This window comes from Microcaecilia unicolor, chromosome 8, assembly GCF_901765095.1.
Source record: "Microcaecilia unicolor chromosome 8, aMicUni1.1, whole genome shotgun sequence".
Lineage (NCBI taxonomy): Eukaryota > Metazoa > Chordata > Amphibia > Gymnophiona > Siphonopidae > Microcaecilia > Microcaecilia unicolor.
The window spans coordinates 110,914,485-110,935,273 of NC_044038.1; the positions used below are offsets into that span (position 1 = coordinate 110,914,485).

General features: G+C 48.3%; 1 protein-coding gene across 4 annotated transcripts in view; it reads right to left on the reverse strand.

Annotated features, from left to right (window-relative positions):
- The window catches only part of LCP2 (lymphocyte cytosolic protein 2), an 888,998-nt gene that overhangs the window by 516,501 nt on the left and 351,708 nt on the right, over positions 1 to 20,789 (reverse strand). For all 4 annotated transcript variants that reach the window (XM_030211064.1, XM_030211063.1, XM_030211062.1 and 1 more), the window contains exon 5: positions 507 to 538. In XM_030211064.1, the coding sequence (XP_030066924.1) occupies positions 507 to 538 (32 nt within the window). The remainder of the gene's footprint in view (positions 1 to 506; positions 539 to 20,789) is intronic.

Here is a 20,789-nt window from a genome sequence, read left to right on the forward strand (position 1 = left end):
AGGAACTCACAACCGATTCAGGCGGCCATCTTGGATCAAGAATATCACAAGCTATAATGTTAAAGCTGGAACAAGCTACCAGAGTAACTTTCTATCCTCAGTCATTCTGTTTCCACAGGGTAGGAGGACAAGCTGTGTTTATAGCTGGGTTCTAGCTCCTGGATCTGCCCAAAGATTATACTGTAAACTTTAATAACTATCTTCACCTGTCCCAAAAGACATTGTGATACCTGTAGTGGAAGAAGCAGGACTGCTAATAACAGTAAATATTTTAACTTATGATGGGCAACACAGTAGGAAATCACAGAATGGGTGAAAACTATTCCTCTAGATGTGTTCCCACTGGTAGCTGTGAAATGTGCAGCTGACTCCTGCCTGATTCCTGCTTTCTCAGAAGACATAAAACCCCCTTCTTCCTCCCACCTTCACTCACTAATACATCATGTCACAGGAGATAATGCAGAAAAGTAAATAAAGACCAAGCTTGTTTATCTAGAGTTACTTACCTTTCTCATTTGGTATCTTGTGTACTGGAGTCCTGTAAAAATCAGAAAAAGGAATATATATTTCATTACAACTGCATTATTCAGTCTTGTACACTGTAGTATTCAAGTGGGATAGTATTGCTTTTTTCCCTGTTATTTAATTTGTCAGATATTTATGTCAATGATTCCGTATCATACAGGATCAGGCACATGGAGCACTGTAGGTTCATGATAGCCACAATCTCCAAAGGAATTCTTTACAAGCCCTCTGCATGCGTGTATGTGTGTCCATGCATTTATACAGTTTGGCTCTGTGTATGTCCGTGACCAGAACTGAAAAGAGGGGAGAGGCAGACTGAAAGGACCAATTCTCTAACCTCAAGTTTCTATGCTGCAGAAGCTGAGACTGCTTCTGATATAAAAATGGGTTGGGGGTGGGGAGCTTATTTCTCTGGAACCTGTACTCTGTTCTGTTCATTTTAAACTAGTTCCCCCATGCCAAATCCAGTCCCATTCCATTAAATTTTTGGACAGTTATTTTGCTACAAGAAAGAAAGACAAATATACATGTTTTTGATCCCATAGATATAATGGGCTCGATATTCAGTCGGCAGCGCTCAACATTTTGCTTACCACCCTGACATTAAATCCAGAAATTCAGTGCCAGGCCATGTCCAGGCTTCGGCTTTGAATTTCCAGGTTTGCAATATTCAGTATTTAACTGCTGTGGGGCACCATAGGACTGACTTTTATTTGACCCTGTTTATGTGGTTACCCTGACTGGTTAATTGCCGAATATGCTTCCAGAACACCCTCACAATAGCCAGTTTTCAGTTTGGCACTAACCACTTAAGTACCAGTGAAAATTAGCAGTTAGCCCCAAACAGGCCGGGAGCCATTTCGACTGGATAAGTCGCTTTGAATATCGAGTCGAATATCTTTCCACCATCTGAGCTGGAAAGAGAAAAAGCAATTAATGAACTTGATTTTACAAATGCAATATATTATTAATGCTGAAGCAAGTACACTTTCTGAAAAAGAGACCTAACAAAAGTTACCAAAAATGACAAGGTTCAGGTTCAGATAAGGAGGAGGGAAGGGGGTGAATCTGAATATTTGACAAAATTGAACGAAATGGGGTTGTGAGGTGAGAGGGTAATGGGAGGGTTAGTTCCTGCTGTCAGATGTTTTTGCTTATTATTTTGTCATGCTTGCTCTTTGTTTCGTAACTGCTTGGTGTGTTTGCCGAGACTTGTTGTTTAGGTTGTATGTTTGTTGAGTTTTCTTGATCCTGAATAAAAACCGTTAAAACCTTAACAAAGTTAGCAAAAAAAAAAAAAAGTACCCCATTAATCTCACTCCCTCTCTGTGCACATATGAAGTATGCAGAAGCCCAACCTGCTCACTTAACTCCCATCCTGTGCAGTACATGGGAGCCCACTTTCCTGTTCACACTCACTCTCTTGTGTGGAAAACAAATCAGTAGATCAGCAACAGATATTTAAAAAACTTTATTAGTAGTACCATATACCAGAATATTGCCCGACACAGGCATTGTTTCACCCAGAAAAATGAAGATACATACCTGTAGCAGGTATTCTCCGAGGACAGCAGGCTAGACATCATCACGCATGGGGTCGTCGTCCGCGACGGCCCAGGAGCTCTGGAAGTTAAAACAGAAAACTTTAAAAATTCTAGAAGCGACAAGGCGCGCGAAGGGACAATGCACCGCGCATGCGCGAGTGACTTCCCGCCTGTGACACCTGCGCGCTTCCCTCAGTTATATAAAAAGCAAACAAGAAGAAGAACACTCCAAAGGGGAGGAGGGAGGGTTGTGATGATGTCCAGCCTGCTATCCTCGAGAATACCTGCTACAGATATGTATCTTCATTTTCTCCGAGGACAAGCAGGCTTGACATCATCACGCATGGGGTAACCCTAGCCCCAGGCTCACTCAAAACAATGAACAATGATCAACTGGGCCTCGCAACGGCGAGGACAATACAGTAACTGAGATTGACCTGAAACAAACACAACAAAGTGAGAGTGAAGCCTGGATCAGAACAGAAATGGGCCTAGGAGGGTGGAGTTGGATTCTAAACCCCAAACAGATTCTGTAACAACCGACTGCCCAACCGACTGTCGCGTCGGGTATCCTGCTGAAGGCAGTAATGGGATGTGAATGTGTGGACTGATGACCATGTTGCAGCCTTGCAAATCTCTTCAATGGAGGCTGACTTTAAGTGGGGCCACTGACGCAGCCATGGCTCTAACATTATGAACCGTGACATGGCCCTCCAAAGTCACCCAGCTTGGGCATAAGTGAAGGAAATGCAATCTGCTAGCCAATTAGAGATGGTGCGTTTTCCGATGGCAACTCCCATCCTGTTGGGATCAAAAGAAACAAACAGCTGGGCGGACTGGCCATAGGGCTTTGTCCGCTCCACGTAAAAGGCCAATGCTCTCTTACAGACCAAGATGTGCAACTTGCCCTCACCAGGGCGGGTATGAGGTCGAGGAAAAATGTTGGCAAGACAATTGACTGGTTCAGATGGAACTCCGACACCACCTTCGGCAAGAACTTAGGATGAGTGTGGAGGACTACCCTGTTATGATGAAATTTATGTAAGGAGCATGAACTACCAGGGCTTGGAGCTCACTGACCCTACGAGCTGAAGTAACAGCCATCAAGAAAAATGACCTTCCAGGTCAAGTACTTCACATGGCAGGAATTCAGTGGCTCAAAGGAGGCTTCATCAGCTGGTTGAGAATGACGTTGAGATCCCATGACACTGGGCGGAGGTTTGACAGGGGGCTTTGACAAAAGCAAACCTCTCATAAAACAAACAACTAAAGGCTGTCCAGAGATAGGCTGACCCTCTACATGCTGATGGTAAGCACTGATTGCACTAAGATGAACTCTTACTGAGTTAGCTTAAGAACAGACTCTGATAAGTGTAGATGGTATTCAAGCAGGGTCCGTGTAGGACAAGAAAAAGGATCTAGGGCCTTACTGTCACACCAGACGGCAAAACCTCCTCCATTTAAAAGAGTAACTCTTTTCGTGGAATCTTCCTGTAAGCAAGCAAGACTCGGGAGACACCCTCTGAAAGACCTAAAGAGGCAACTTCTCAGTTCTCAACATCCAGGCCATGAGAGCCAGAGACTGGAGTTGGGATGTAGAAGCGACCCTTCGTTCTGAGTGATGAGGGTCGAAAAACACTCCAATCTCCATGGTTCTTCGGAGGAAAAGTCCAGAAGAAGAGGGAACCAGATCTGACGGGGCCAGAAAGGTGCAATCAGAATCATGGTTCCGCGGTCTTGCCTGAGTTTCAGCAGAATTTTCCCTACTAAAGGTATGGGAGGATACCATACAGGAGACCTGTCCCCCACTGAAAAAGAAAAAGCTCTGATGCTAGTCTGTCATGGGCCTGAAGTCTGGAACAGAATAGAGGGACCTTGTGATTGTCCTGCGTGGCACAAAAAAATCCACCGAGGAGGGTGCCCCACGCTCGGAAGATCTTGCGGACAACTTCCATGTTGAGTGACCACTCGTGAGGTTGCATTATCCTGCTCAACCTGTCGGCCAGACTGTTGTTTACGCCTTCTAGATATGTAGCCTGGAGAAGCATGCCGTGCTGGTGCGCCCAAAAGCCACATCCTGACGGCTTCCTGCACAGAGGGTGAGATCTGGTGCCCCCCTGCTTGTTTGTGTAATACATCGCAACCTGATTGTCTGTCTGCATTAGGATAATTTGGTTGGACAGCCGGTCTCTGAAAGCCTTAGCGCATTCCAGATCGCTCGTAATTCCAAGAGGTTGATCTGAAGACGCGTTTCTTGAAAAGACCAAACTCCTTGAGTGTGGAGCCCATCCACATGAGCTCCCCACCCCAGGAGGGATGCATCCGTCGTCAGAACTTTTTGTGGCTGAGGAATTTGGAATGGACGTCCCAAGGTCAGATTGGAGTGAATGGTCCACCACTGAAGGGAATTGCAAAAATCGGTGGAGAGATGGATGACATCCTCTAGATCCCCCGTTAGCCTGACACCACTGGGAAGCTAGGGTCCATTGAGCTGACCTCATGTGTAGACGTGCCATGGGAGTCACATGAACTGTGGAGGCCATGTGGTCCAGAAGCCTCAACATCTGCCGAGCTGTGATCTGTTGGGATGCTCGAGCTGAGGACACTAAGGCCAGAAGGTTGTCTGCCTTGCCTGGGGAAGACAAGCTCGAGACGTCCGTGTGTTCAACAGAGCTCCTATGAATTCCAACTTTGTACGGGAATCATATGGGATTTGGGATAATTTATGACAAACCCAGCAGCTTCGAGAAGTTGAATAGTAATCTGAATGGATCGTAGAACTCCTGTCTCAATCGTCGAGACAAGGGAACACATGCACTCCCAGTCTGCGTAGCGGTGCTGCAACAACTGCCAAGCACTTTGTGAAAACCCTGGCGCAGTACTGAAAGTGCTGAGTTCCCAGTTGAAATAGGAGGTACTTCCTGTGATTTGGGAGCACCGAGATGTGAGTATAAGCGTCCTTTAAGTCCAGAGAGCATAGCCAGTCATTTTGCTGAATCATGGGAAGAAGGGTGCCCAGGGGAAAGCATCCTGAACTTTCTCTGACTAGGAATTTGTTCAGGGCCCTTAGGTCTAGGATGGGACGCATCCTCCCTGTTTTCTTTTGCACAAGAAAGTCCTGGAATAGAATCCCAGCCCTTCTTTCCCTGGTGGAACGGGTTCGACTGCATTGGCCTTTAGAAGGGCGGAGAGTTCCTCTGCAAGTACCAGCTTGTGCTGGGAACTGAAGAATTGAGCTCCTGGTGGGCAATTTGGAGGTTTTGATTCCAGATTGAGAGCGTACCCGAACCGGACTATTTGAAGAACCCACCTGTTGGAGGTTATAAGAGGCCACCTTTGGTGAAAAAATAACAACCTCCCCCCAACAGGCAGATCGTCTGGTATGAACATTTTGATCTTGGCTATGCTGCTCCGGAGCCAGTCAAAAACCTGTCCCTTGCTTTTGCTGGGGAGCCAGAGGACGCCGCTGACAAAGCGAGCCTGCTGGGAGCGAGCTTGAACAGGCTGTTGAGAGGCAGGAGTGTACCTACGCCTATTAGAGGAATAGGGAGCACGTCTCCTCCCTCCAAAAAACCTCCTAGAGGAGGAGGTAGTAGCAGAAGACGTCCGGTGGGAGACAGAATCCATAGCATCATGATGCTTCTTGAGGGTATAGACCATATCCTCAACCTTCTCTCCAAAAAGGTTATCCCCCCGGCAAGGAACATCTGCCATTCGCTGCTGGGTCCTTCTGATCCAGGTCCGAGACATGCATCCATGAGAGGTCTACGCATCATGATACCCTGAGCAGCTACTCAGGATGCGGCATCAAAAGTGTCGTAAGCCCCCCTGGCCAGGAATTTGCGACATGCCTTCTGCTGCCTGACCACCTGGTGAAAAGGTTCAGCAAGCTCCGGAGGGAGAGCTTCAACTAAACTGGACAGTTGCTTGACCGAGTTCCGTAAGTGAATGCTAGCGTACAGCTGGTATGTTGAATCTTGGCGGCGAGCATTCCAGCCTCATACGTTCGCCTCCCAAAAGAATCCAAGGTCCTGGATTCTCTTCCCGGGGGCACCGAGGCATAGTCTCTAGTACTCTTGGCTTTTGTGAGAGCAGAGTCCACACCATGGAATCGTGAGGAAGTTGTGCCTTCACCATCACAGGCTCACCATGGACTCCGTACTGGGACTCGGACTTCTTGTTGACAACTGAATTAGAGAGAGGGCAAGACCAATTCCGCAACATCACTTCCCTGAGTGTATTGTGCAGGGGTGCCGTTGCAACCTCTGCAGGCGGAGAAGGATAATCCAGGACCTCGAACATCTCACCCCTGGGCTCATCCACAGCCTCCATGGGAAATAGAATGTCCCTAGACATTTCCCGCACAAAAGATGAAAAAGTAAGACTCTCAGGTGGAGATTGTCTAACTTCAATAGGCGGAGTAGGATCAGAAGGAAGCCCCTGGGAATCTTCCTCCAAAAAATACCTGGGGTCTTCTTCCTCTCCCCATGAATGTTCCTCTTCGGTATCGGACAGAAGCTCCCTAAGAGCAGCCCGAACTCGAACCTGTCTCGACTTCGAGGATCGACGTCCTCGTGGGGGGTGTCGAGAAGTCGACCCTTGCCTGGACTTCCGGCGAACCATCCTCCACCGACGTCAAGGGAGCGTCACCCGGGTGGTAGCCGGCTCCGGTACCGAGGGGCAGGGACCTCTTAACAGGAGATGGGCCAGACGCCGTCTCAGCAGTAGGTACTGGAGGTGCAAGCACCTCCGGTCGAAGCATCCCTTCCAGAAGTCCTGCAAGAATGGCCCGGAGACACTCATCGAGGGCTTCCATCGGAAAAGGCTGCGGGGCCTATGCAGGAGTCAGTGCCATAGTCTGAAGGGGCTCGAGAGCTGGTACCAGGCTGCCGGATGACCAACGCATCGGCACCTCCTGAATGGAGGGTGAGCGGTCCTCCCGGCGCCGACGCTTCTCGGGTGCCGACTCGCTCGGCTCCCCGGAGCTCCCAGTACCATGAGAAAGAGATCGATGGCCATCTTCTTAGCCTTTCCTCGACGCCCGTCATCGACACTCCTAGGTACCGATGAGGAAGACGTGGAATCCTCACGCCTCCTCGGGGCCGGGTCCGATTCAGGGCGGTGCCAGGGGGCCTGCATAGCAGTAGGCCTCGAGACGGGTGGAGACCCACTCGATGCCTCGCTGCTCCCAGCTCGAAGTGGTCTCTCGGCAGCCATTACCTGGACTCTCGGTGCTGCTTCCCTCGATGTCGATGCCGCCGACCTCGTACCAATGTCGATGCCAACGTCGAAAGGACCGGACCGATCTGAAAAAAGTCTCTTGCGCTGAGCCTCTCAAGCCACCTGGGTCCTTTTTTCATTAACTTACACAACTTGCAAGCAGCTGGAAGATGATCAGGCCCGAGGCATTGGAGACACCAAGCGTGAGGGTCGGTAGACGAGATGGTCCGGTTGCAGCGAGAATAGCGCTTGAAGCCACTGAGAGTCCTCAATGGCATGGGCGGGAAAATAGCGTCAGCGAAATTAAATGGCTCGATGGTGCCCACCTGAAAAAGGGGACAAAAAGGGAAAAAAAAACACGGCTGAGCGGCCTAAGAACAGCCGCAACGAAAAGGAAACTTGAAAAAAATGTAAAAAATCTAAAATTTAAAGGGAAAATACTACTTTTTTTTAATTATGAAGAAAAGATAAAGAAACGGAGCACGTAAACACGAAAAAAATTCTCCTGGGCCGAAATCACGAGGAGCAGCGAAAAAAACACAAGTCCCTCGCGAAGCGCTAAAAAGAGAACTGAGGGAAGTGCGCGGGCATCGTGGGCGGGAAGTCACTTGCGCATGCGTGGTGCGTTGTCCCCACGCGCGCCTCGTTACTTCTAGAATTTTTAAAGTTTTCTGTTTTAACTTCCGGAGCTCCTGGGCCGTCGCGGATGATGACCTCATGCGTGATGATGTCCAGCCTACTTGTCCTCGGAGAAGGGCTGAGACAGGGGCTAAAATAATAAAACACACAAAGTGACAAATATCTAATATAATAATTTGCTCCTCCAACATTCAAATGTGTCTCACTGGGATCGTATCCACCTGCTGACATCACTCCTCCAACGTTCTCCTCCAACATTCCAATCTGTGACACTGGGATTGTAACAACTTGCTAACGTCACTCCTCCAACGTTCTCCGTCCCCTCGCCCTCCCAGTTCCATGGGACCCTGGAACTGGGAGGGAGGAACGGAGGGAGGACCCTGGAAATGGAGGGAGGGAGGGGGACACTGGAACTCGGAGGGGGGAGGGAGGGAGGGGGCCTGGAACTCGGAGGGAGGTGGAGGGGGCAAGGGAGAGATGCTGCACATGGATGGATGGAGGGGGCAGGGCACAGAGGATGTTGCCTGCATATGGATGAATGCAGGGGAGACAGCATAATGCAGGGGAGGGAGGGGACCCTGAAACTCGGAGGGAGGCAGGGAGGGGACGACCCTGGAACTCAGAGGCAGGGAGGGAGGGGACGACCCTGGAACTCGGAGGGAGGGAGGGGGATAACAACCCTGGAATTCGGAGGAAGGGAGGGGGGGACAACCCTGGAACTCGGAGGGAGGGAGGGAGGGAGGGATGGAGGGGGGACCCTGGAACTGGGAGGGGGGGCCCTGGCACACACTCTCATGCTCAAACACACGCTCTCTCTCTCACAGACACACTCACACCCAGTCTCACTCTCTCTCTGTCACACACACACACTCGCACACTCTCTCTCACACAGTCACTCTCACACACACTCTCTCAAACATACACACTCCGAGGAAAACCTTGCTAGCGCCTGTTTCATTTGTGTCAGAAATGGGCCTTTTTTACTAGTAATTAATAAAATGAAGAATATTAAGAACAATAATGAAGAGACGAATTCAAGATGGCGTCGGATAAGACGTGGTGGTCTTATCTCGGAGGATTTCTCAATTTGTATACCTTTTTTTCTTAGAGCTATGCCTAAAAGGAAGGGGAAAATGAGGGGTGGTAGCTCCTTACCCTCTATGGACCCTCCCAGACGGCAACCTCCAATTACGGACTTCACAGTCCCTGTCACTTCACCGGGCGTCCCGCAGACTGAGACGGAGAGGAGCCTCGATCAGGGGAGTGAACTTTCACTCAGCCCACGGAGTCCGCGTTTGCCTCGTGTAGTAGGTAGTGACGCGGAAGGAAGTCCCGCCCTGCAGTTGGAAGCTGTGGAATCGGGGAAGGAACACTCCTTCGGTGTTGCGCTGCTACAGCCGGGAATCCCCTGCCAAGAACCGAGTCAAACATCCACGCCCAGGAGCAGCAGTAGCCTGGTTAACATCCAGGAAGAAGCCCGGCCCATTCAGGAAATGGCGGACCAACGGTCGGAACCTGCGTTGCAACTACTGCCCTTGGAGAAACCACCAAAGGTGACATTGGAATCTTTGTGGGGGGCGATGGAATCCTTGCATAAAATATGTCTTACCTTTGTTTCTAGTTTGCAAACTAATACTTTAAAGACAGAGTCTCTTCAGTCTGAACTGGTATCCCAAGCAAAAAATCTGAACAATGTGAACTTTCTATCTCACAACTGAAAGAACAAGAATGCAAGCTGCTTCAAAATGCAGATCTGATGCATAGGAAGATTGATAACTTAGCAGAATGGGGCTAGAAATTTAAATTTGAGGTTTTTGAACTTTCCCTTTGTTAAATTTACCGCATTGAGAGACCTGTTTCATAAGCTTTTGAAGGAAGTCTTTAAATACTCTGAGACAAACTATTCTCCTATACAAAAACTTTATTTATTGCCTGTTCGAGATATTAAAGGAAAAGATAAAACTGTAGAAGAAAACACTATGGAAAATTTGGATGTGTCGGCTCTGCTTGAGCAGTCACAAGAAAAGGTAGAATTTAGATCTACCTTATTGGTATCCTTTGTCTTTCTTACGGACAAAGAAGCGATCTTGAGGGCAATATCTAAGACAAATTTCTTCTGTTGTTTTTTTGGGAGAAAGAATTCAAATTTTCCCAGATGTGTCAATAACTACACAGGAGCGGCAAAAAAAGTTTGTGATGATGAGGCAAGAGACATACAACTGGGAGCCAAGTTTCAGCTTCGATTCCCCTGTAAATGTGTAGTGCATTATGAAAATAAGACATATCACTTTTTTGATTCCTTGCAATTGCAATCTTTTTTAAATGCAAGGCTACCTAAACCACCATAGGACCCAACAGAAGGACTTTAATCATTAGTAGTGACAACTCCAATGCCTTTCTTGACTCTAATATATATATTACCTGAAGAATATCCTGATCCTCTTGTAAGGTTTATTTAAGTCTCCCTTCAAGTTGAGGACTATAAATAATGACAGTTTTTGATGAGAAATATCTCATATCATGTTTCCTTATTAAGTAATATTGTGTAATGTTTCTTGACAAGCTCTGCTTTGGAATGTAATTGAAAAATTTATAAATAAATAATAATAAAAAAAAAAAAGAACAATAATGAAAATTATATCTAAAATATAATAATGGCTGACAAAATGACAGAAACAACATACCCACATCATAATATGTTAAAAATGCACAAATATAGTTAATAATAATATAAAAAAGCACATATATAATAATTAAAATATCAAAAGTATCATAATTGACAAAAAAACATGACGAAATCAAACCCATATCGTAATGCATCAAAGAATGCATATATATACTACACATATTCTATATAATAATTTGCACCTCCAACGTTCCATGTCTGGCTGCCTGGGTTCGTAACATCTCCTGACGTCAGCCAGCCTCCAGCGTTCCTTTCCGCCTCATTGTCCCGCCCTCGCGTCAAGATGTAATGATGTCAGAGGGCAGAACAGTGAGAGGAAAGGGAACGCTGGAGGCGAGCTGACGTCAGGAGGGATGTTACGAACAGAAGCAAGCGCCAGCCAGAGAACGTTCAGGTACAAATTGAGGGGAGGAGAATCACAGGACATCGAGGGGAGGGAGGGAGGAAGGAGAGGGCAGGGCAAAGGAGAATTGATGGACATGGATAGGATGGGAGGACAGTAGAGGAGAGAATCACAGGACATGGTTAGGAGGGCAGGGAAGAGGAGAATCGCTGGGCATGGAGGGGAGGGAAGAATTGCTGGACAGGGAGGGGAGGGCAGGGGAGAGAGAAAAAAAAAAGCTTACATGACAGCCTTCCTAGGGCCCATTTCATTACTAACTACTAGACACCACCTAGGTCACCACTACTAACACAGATACCCCATCTGCAGACAATCTTGCCAAATACTTCAATGAAAAAATCATAAATCTATGCAAAAACACTACCTCAGGACAACACTGATATCGAAACTTCATCTATGGCCTTGACCCAACCCCCGGTGAATACCCAGCGGATCGAACCTGGTCTAACTTCACTCTCCTCACCAACGAAACAGTTACCCAGATGATTAATAGGTTATCCAATACCCACTATAAATTGGATATCTGCCTCAGTTACCTGATAAAATCCACACCCCCACTGCTTCATAGCAGACCTCACATCCCACTTAAACTACATGCTCCAACAAGGTCTCTTCCCTAAGGAAAATGGCAACATCCTACTCACACCAATACCAAAAGATACCAAGAAAAAAACAAACAAAATCTCTAACTACGCCCAGTAGCTTCTATCCCACTGGCAGTCAAACTGATGGAAAGCATGGTAACCAAACAACTCACTGATTATATGAACACATTCACAGTAATACATGAATCACAATCAGGATTTCAACCACTCCATAGCACTGAAACAGTACTAGTCACCCTCCTAGCCAAATTCAAGCAGGAAATAGCAAAAGGCAAAAGCATACTCTTCCTCCAATTCGACATGTCTAGTGCATTCAACATGGTTAAACCATAAAATTTTACTAAGACTACTAGATTACTTCGGTATTGGCGGAAATATACTTAGTTGGATCAAGGGCTTCCTACCACTAGAACATAACAAGTGAAATCAAACTCAAACATATCATCACCGTGGAAAGCAGACTGTGGAGTACCCCAAGGATCACCACTATCCCCGATCCTCTTCAACCTAATGATGACCCCACTAGCCAAGTCCTTATCCACCATGGCCTCAACCCTTTCATCTACACAGACGATGTCACAATTTACATCCCTTATAAACATGATCTGACCGAAATCTCCAATGAAATCAAGCTCAGCTTCAACATCATGACCTGATGGGCAAATGCATTTCAACTAAAACTCAACTCAGAAAAAACACACTGTCTCATCCTCTCATCCCAATATAATACAAACAAACCCACAAGCATAAACACCCCAGATTACACGCTTCCTATCTCAGACAGCCTGAAAATTCTCAGCGTTGTAATCGACCGTAACCTCACTCTAGAGAACCAAGTGAAATCTATAACAAAGAAACTGTTCCATTCAATGTGGAAACTCAAACGCATGAAACCATTCTTCCTGAGGGATACATTTCGTAACCTTATATAATCAATGGTGCTTAGCCATGTAGACTACTGCAACGGAATCTATGTGGGATGTAAAGAACAAATTATAAAGAAACTTCAGACCACTCAAAACCTGACTGCCAGGCTCATTTTTGGAAAAACGCAATTCAAAGCACCAAACCCCTCTGAGAAAAACTGCACTGGCTCCCAATCAAAGAACATATCGCTTTCAAAATCTGCACCCTGGTTCATAAATCATCTACGGCAAAGCCCAAACATGACAGATCTCATATACCTACAACCAGAAACACAACAAGATCAGCATGAACATACCTAAATCTCCATTACCCAAACTGCAAAGGACTCAAATACAAATCAACTTATGCATCCAGCTTTTCCTACATAAGCACACAACTATAGAACGCATTACCAAAAGCCATGAAAACAACCTATGACCACCTTGACTTTCTGAAATCACTAAAAACTAACATGTTCAAAAAGGCATACCCTTCCGACCCAACCTACACGCCTTAACCCTGCAACACATTCAAAACCAAAGAGCGTAGTGGCCATAACACAAGTCTTCCCCTCTATGATCCACTATTGTGTCTGTCACACATGAACTTTATTCTACCACTACATCACTTTGTAATTGTTCATACCGGAACTGGCGATTGCCTTTACGGTATTGTGTAAGCCACATTGAGCCTGCAAATATGTGGACAAAGGTAAAATTATGTATCATACCTGATAATTTTCTTTCCATTAATCATAGCTGATCAATCCATAGACTGGTGGGTTGTGTCCATCTACCAGCAGGTGGAGATAGAGAGCAAAGCTTTTGCCTCCCTATATGTGGTCATGTGCTGCCGGAAACTCCTCAGTATGTCGATATCAAAGCTCCATCCGCAGGACTCAGCACGTAGAGAATTACACCCACAAAGGGACACTCTGCCCAGCTCACCACCGCCGAAACGGGGGAGGGGAATTAACCCAGCTCATCCCCACACAAGTGGGGGAGGGGAATCCGCCCAGCTCATCCCTGCGGAGCGGGGGAGGGACACCACCCCGCCGATGTGGGGGGATCTGGCTTATCCTGCAACCGCGGGAGGAGCTGACTGACCCTAACACCGCCGAAGCGGGAGGGGTACAAAGCTGCCCTACAGCAGCATGAAGCGGGAGGGAGCACCGGCAGAATTTATGTCTCAATCCAGCCCCGTAAAACGGAGGGGAGAGGAATGCAGCAGCTCACTGTAACACAAACTCGTCTCAACTCTTGAAGAATCCAATTGAAAAAAACTTGAACACGAAGTCCTCCTGAACAGGAACTGAAGACTAAACTTGAATCTGAAATGCAACCAGAATATAAACAGTACAGATATCTGGGAGGGGCTATGGATTGATCAGCTATGATTAATGGAAAGAAAATTATCAGGTATGATACATAATTTTACCTTCCATATCATCATGCTGATCAATCCATAGACTGGTGGGATGTACCGAAGCAGTACTCACCCAGGGCGGGACATTGAAATCCCTGACCGCAACAGTGAAGCTCCAAACCGGGCCTCCGCCCGAGCAGCCACAGTCAAGCGGTAATGCCTGGAGAAGGTATGGGAAGATGCCCAAGTTGCCGCCTTGCAAATCTCTTCCAAGGAGACGGACCCGGCCTCTGCCATCGAGGCCGCCTGAGCTCTAGTGGAGTGAGCCTTCAGCTGGATAGGCGGCACCTTCCCCGCGGCCACATAAGCCGCTGCAATGGCTTCCTTGACCCATCTTGCCACTGTAGGCTTAGCAGCCTGCAGACCCTTACGAGGACCTGCAAACAGGACAAACAGATGATCCGATTTCCGGAAATCATTGGTCACTTCCTTTTTTTTTTAAATTCTTTATTTATATTTTCAATATATCATTTACAAGAATAATCTTGCGAACATAAAACAGGTAAGTAATAGGTACTATTAATGTTCTCATCCTGCATTATTTAACACCCACAAAAAAGAAATTTGAAAAGAAGAAATATCTTATACAGGAAGAAGAACATTAAGCTTAAATTAATCAATTAAGAAACACAATTAACCTTTCTTAGACCTCAAAACGAGGGGGGAGTGATAGAATTAGAGAAGTAATCAAAACAAATAACTTTAAACAGAGGTAAAAGCTGCCATTTCTCCAAATTATTCCTACATATTCCTACATATTACTTCAGATGTTTCATTTCTAGAAACGATTTCAGTTGTTCCGGTGAAAAGAAGTTATATTTAGTTTGACCTAATTTGACTACACATTTAGCCGGGTATGCCAAAAAGAAAGATCCCCCAATGTCCATTGTCTTTTGTTTCAAAGCAAGAAATGCCTTCTTTTCTGTTGTGTTTGTTTTGTCACATCTGGATACATCCAGACTTTAGACCCACAAAATTGTGCCTTGGAATTCCGAAAGTAAAGTCTTAAAATATTGTTGTAGTCTTGCTCAAAGACCAAAGAAATTATTAATGTAGCTCTATCCAGTACTATTTCCATAGATTGTTCCAAAATTTCAGAGATATTTTGTAGATCAGGCATATTCTGTTCAATACCTTGTAATTCCCCCTTTGGTTTAGGAATAAAGGTCACTTCCAAGTATCTGATGATGACTCGTCTCACATCCAGATATTTGAGAGCAGAGTATTCCTCTGGGTAGTCCTCCCTACGAAAGGAAGGGAGACAGAGCTGCTGATTCACATGGAAGCGAGAAACAATCTTGGGCAGGAAGGAAGGCACTGTGCGAATAGTAACTCCTGCCTCAGTGAACTGCAGAAAAGGCTCTCGACATGAGAGTGCCTGGAGCTCGGAAACTCTTCTGGCTGAAGTGATAGCCACCAAAAGACTGCTTTCAACGTCAGGTCTTTCAGAGATGCCCTAGACAAGGGTTCAAAAGGCGGCTTCTGCAAGGCTCTTAGCACCAGGTTGAGATTCCACGCAGGCACCACTGAGTGCAGAGGAGGGCGCAGGTGATTAACTCCCTTGAGAAAACGTACCACATCTGGCTGCGAAGCCAGGGAAGCACCCTTCAGGCGGCCCCTGAAGCAAGCCAGAGCCGCTACCTGGACTTTAAGGGAACTGAGCGACAGGCCTTTCTCCAGACCTTCTTGCAGGAACGCCAGCACTGAAGAAATTGGAGCAGTGAAGGGAGAAAGTGAGCCTGCTTCACACCACGCTGCAAAGGTACGCCAAACCCTGGCGTAAGCAGTAGAAGTAGAGCGCTTCCTCGCTCTCAGCATAGTGGCGATGACCTTGTCTGAGAAGCCCTTCTTCCTCAGATGCTGCCGCTCAATAGCCAGGCCGTAAGACCAAAGGGGGAGGGATCCTCCATCACCACGGGACCCTGATGCAACAGGCCCTGCTCCACTGGCAGCCGCAGAGGGTCGTCCACTGAGAGCCTGATCAAGTCCGCATACCAGGGACGTCTGGGCCAGTCCGGACCCACCAGGATTATCCGGCCCGGATGCTTTGCCACCCGGTCTAGTACCCTGCCCAACATGGGCCAGGGCGGGAACACATAGAGAAGCTCTTGTGTCGGCCACTGTTGGAGAAGAGCATCTACTCCCAGAGATCGAGGGTCCCGTCCTCTGCTGAAAAAGCGCGGCACTTGGCAATTGGCCGATGACGCCATCAGATCTAGGCTCGGCTGGCCCCAGCGCTTCGTGATATCCAAGAACGCCTGAGCCGATAACTGCCACTCTCCGGGATCCATAAGTACATAAGTACATAAGTACATAAGTAGTGCCATACTGGGAAAGACCAAAGGTCCATCTAGCCCAGCATCCTGTCACCGACAGTGGCCAATCCAGGTCAAGGGCACCTGGCACGCTCCCCAAACGTAAAAACATTCCAGACAAGTTGTACCTAAAAATGAGGAATTTTTCCAGTCCATTTAATAGCGGTCTATGGACTTGTCCTTTAGGAATCTATCTAACCCCTTTTTAAACTCCGTCAAGCTAACCGCCCGTACCACGTTCTCCGGCAATGAATTCCAGAGTCTAATTACACGTTGGGTGAAGAAAAATTTTCTCCGATTCGTTTTAAATTTGCCACACTGTAGCTTCAACTCATGCCCTCTAGTCCTAGTATTTTTGGATAGCGTGAACAGTCGCTTCACATCCACCCGATCCATTCCACTCATTATTTTATACACTTCTATCATATCTCCCCTCAGCCGTCTCTTCTCCAAGCTGAAAAGCCCTAGCCTTCTCAGCCTCTCTTCATAGGAAAGTCGTCCCATCCCCACTATCATTTTCGTCGCCCTTCGCTGTACCTTTTCCAATTCTACTATATCTTTTTTGAGATACGGAGACCAGTACTGAACACAATACTCCAGGTGCGGTCGCACCATGGAGCGATACAACGGCATTATAACATCCGCACACCTGGACTCCATACCCTTCTTAATAACACCCAACATTCTATTCGCTTTCCTAGCCGCAGCAGCACACTGAGCAGAAGGTTTCAGCGTATCATCGCCGATGACACCCAGATCCCTTTCTTGATCCGTAACTCCTAACGCGGAACCTTGCAAGACGTAGCTATAATTCGGGTTCCTCTTACCCACATGCATCACTTTGCACTTGTCAACATTGAACTTCATCTGCCACTTGCACGCCCATTCTCCCAGTCTCGCAAGGTCCTCCTGTAATCGTTCACATTCCTCCTGCGACTTGACGACCCTGAATAATTTTGTGTCATCGGCGAATTTAATTACCTCACTAGTTATTCCCATCTCTAGGTCATTTATAAATACATTAAAAAGCAACGGACCCAGCACAGACCCCTGCGGGACCCCACTAACTACCCTCCTCCACTGAGAATACTGGCCACGCAATCCTACTCTCTGCTTCCTATCTTTCAACCAGTTCTTAATCCATAATAATACCCTACCTCCGATTCCATGACTCTGCAATTTCTTCAGGAGGTCTTTCGTGCGGCACTTTGTCAAACGCCTTCTGAAAATCCAGATATACAATATCAACCGGCTCCCCATTGTCCACATGTTTGCTTACCCCCTCAAAAAAATGCATTAGATTGGTGAGGCAAGACTTCCCTTCACTAAATCCGTGCTGACTTTGTCTCATCAGTCCATGTTTTTGTATATGCTCTGCAATTTATTCTTAATAATAGCCTCCACCATCTTGCCCGGCACCGACGTCAGACTCACCGGTCTATAATTTCCCGGATCTCCTCTGGAACCCTTCTTAAAAATCGGAGTAACATTGGCTACCCTCCAGTCTTCCGGTATTACACTCGATTTTAGGGACAGATTGCATATTTCTAACAGCAGCTCCGCAAGTTCATTTTTTAGTTCTATTAATACTCTGGGATGAATACCATCAGGTCCCGGTGATTTACTACTCTTCAGCTTGCTGAACTGACCCATTACATCCTCCAAGGTTACAGAGAATTTGTTTAGTTTCTCCGATTCCCCCGCTTCAAATATTCTTTCCGGCACCGGTGTCCCCCCCAAATCCTCCTCGGTGAAGACCGAAGCAAAGAATTCGCCAAGGTATGGCGACTGAGAAAGTCCGCCTTGACATTCATGACTCCGGCAATGTGGGCCGCTGACAGCTGTTCCAGGTTCGCTTCCGCCCACTGGCATAGATTCATGGCTTCCTTGGCTAGAGGGGCGCTCTTGGTACCTCCCTGGCAGTTGACATAGGCCACAGCCGTGGCATTGTCCGACAGGACCCGTACTGGCTTCAACGCCAGTACCGGGAGGAACTCCAAAAGCGCCAACTGAATGGCTCTGAGTTCCAGGAGGTTGATAGACCACTTTGCCTCTGCAGGAGACCAGAGCCCCTGCGCTGTCCTTCCCATGCAGTGGGCTCCCCAGCCCGTCAAAGAGGCATCCGTCGTGACGACAATCCACTCCGGGGTCACCAGAGGCATCCCTGCAGACAACTTGTCTGTCTTCAGCCACCAGCTCAGCGCCTTGCGCACTGCTGGGTCAAAGGGAAGGCGCACAGCATAATCCTCCGACACCGGAGTCCAGTGCTGCAGCAGAGTGTGTTGTAGTGGTCTCATATGAGCCCTGGCCCAGGGCACTACTTCCATCGTGGCCGTCATAGAGCCCAACAGCTGCACATAGTCCCACGCCCGAAGCGGAGAGGCTACTAGGAACTGGTCCACCTGAAGTTTGACAATCCGATTGTCCGGCAGGAACACTCTGCCCACTTGGGTGTCGAATCGAACTCCCAGATACTCCAGGGACTGAGTCGGGCGCAGCTGGCTTTTCTCCCAGTTGATGATCCACCCCAGGGAGCTCAAAAGAGCAATCACCCGGTCCACAGCCTTGCCGCACTCTGCATAAGAGGGGGCTCGGATCAACCAGTCGTCCAGATAAGGATGGACTTGTACTCCTTCCTTTCGCAGGAAGGCCGCGATGACCACCATTACTTTGGAGAAGGTCCGCGGAGCAGTAGCCAACCCGAACGGGAGGGCTCTGAACTGGAAGTGTCGGCCCAGGACTGCAAAACGCAGAAAGCGTTGATGAGGAGGCCAGATGGGAATATGCAAGTACGCTTCCTTGATGTCCAAGGATGCCAGGAACTCCCCTGCCTTCACTGCCGCTATAACAGAGCGGAGAGTCTCCATGCGAAAGTGCCGAACTTTCAAGGCCCGATTGACCCCTTTGAGGTCGAGGATAGGCCGTACAGAACCTCCTTTCTTTGGTACCACAAAGTAAATGGAGTAACGTCCCTTGCCAAGCTGATCTTCTGGCACCGGAACGACCGCACCCAGGCGGATCAGATTGTTCAAGGTCTGCTGCACTGCCACAGCTTTGACCGGAGACTTGCAGGGAAAGAGTACAAACCCGTCTCTTAAGGGTCGGCAGAGCTTGTAGCCGTCTCTGATGACTTCCAGCACCCAAGCGTCTGAAGTTACCCTGGTCCACTCGCCCAGAAACGAGGACAGGCGTCCTCCAATCTGTACTGGGCCATGGACCAGGACCCCATCATTGGGTACGAGACCCTGGGGGAGGACCGGAGGGCGCACCTCCGGGACGGCGGTCTCTGCGAAAGGAATGCTGCTTGGGGGAGAAGTTCCTCTTGAAGGAAGAGGGGGCAGAGGAGCCCGACTTGCCCGGGCGGTACCGACGGGCTTCCTGAAACCGTCCTCTGGAGATACCGGGGCGAGCACTGGCCCGAGCCCTGACCTCTGGTAACCTCTTGCCCTTAGACGTGCCGAGATTGGTCACAATCTTGTCCAGCTCGACCCCAAAGAGCAACTTGCCTTTAAAGGCAACTTAGCCAGGCGGGACTTAGAGGCGTGGTCAGCAGACCAATGTTTCAGCCAAAGCCACCGCCGCGCAGAGACTGTCTGAGCCATACCTTTAGCCGAGGCTCTCAAGACATCATACAGTAAGTCTGCCAAATAAGCCAAGCCCGATTCCAGGGCCGGCCAAATCAGCCCTCAAGGAAGGATCCGAGGGGGAAGCCCGCTGCACAATCGTGAGGCACGCCCTGGCTACATAGGAGCCGCAACTGAGGCCTGCAAACTTAAAGCAGCCGCCTTGAAGGACGACCTTAAGGCCGCCTCCAATCTTCTGTCTTGGGCGTCCTTCAGGGCCGTGCCACCTTCCACTGGCAACGCCGTTTTCTTAGTCACCGCAGTGATTAAAGAATCCACGGTAGGGCAAAGAAAGGCCTCCCGTTCACTTTCAGGCAAAGGATAGAGGCGGGACATAGCCCTAGCCACTTTGAGGCTCGCTTCCGGGACATCCCATTGAACCGAAATTAAGGTGTGCATGGCATCATGCATGTGGAAGGTTCTAGGCGGGCGCTTCGTCCCCAGCATAATGGCGGAGCCAACAGGGGCTGAGGGAGAGACGTCCTCTGGAGAGGAAATCTTCAAAATGCTCATGGCCTGCACTAACAGGTTGGGCAAATCCTCTGAGCGAAAGATCCGTGCTGCAGAGGGGTCATCCGCTCCATCCGAGCGGGAATCCGTCTCCTCCAAGGAATCCCCAAAGGACCGTTGGGAGAACTCAGATACGCTGCCCTCATCTACATCAGAGGAAACAGAGTCCTCTAAGGCCTGGGAATCCACCCGAGGGCGTTTACTTCCGGGGGCCTCAACCCCTTTATCAGACAAGGGAGAAGGGGCAGCGTTTTGCATAAGGAAGGCCTGATGCAGCAGCAAAAATAAACTCGGGGGAGAAACCCCCAGACTATGCACTTCAGCAGCCTGGGCCACAGCCCTAGACGCACCCTCAACCGGCGCTCGCAAGAGCGGGGGAGAAACATGC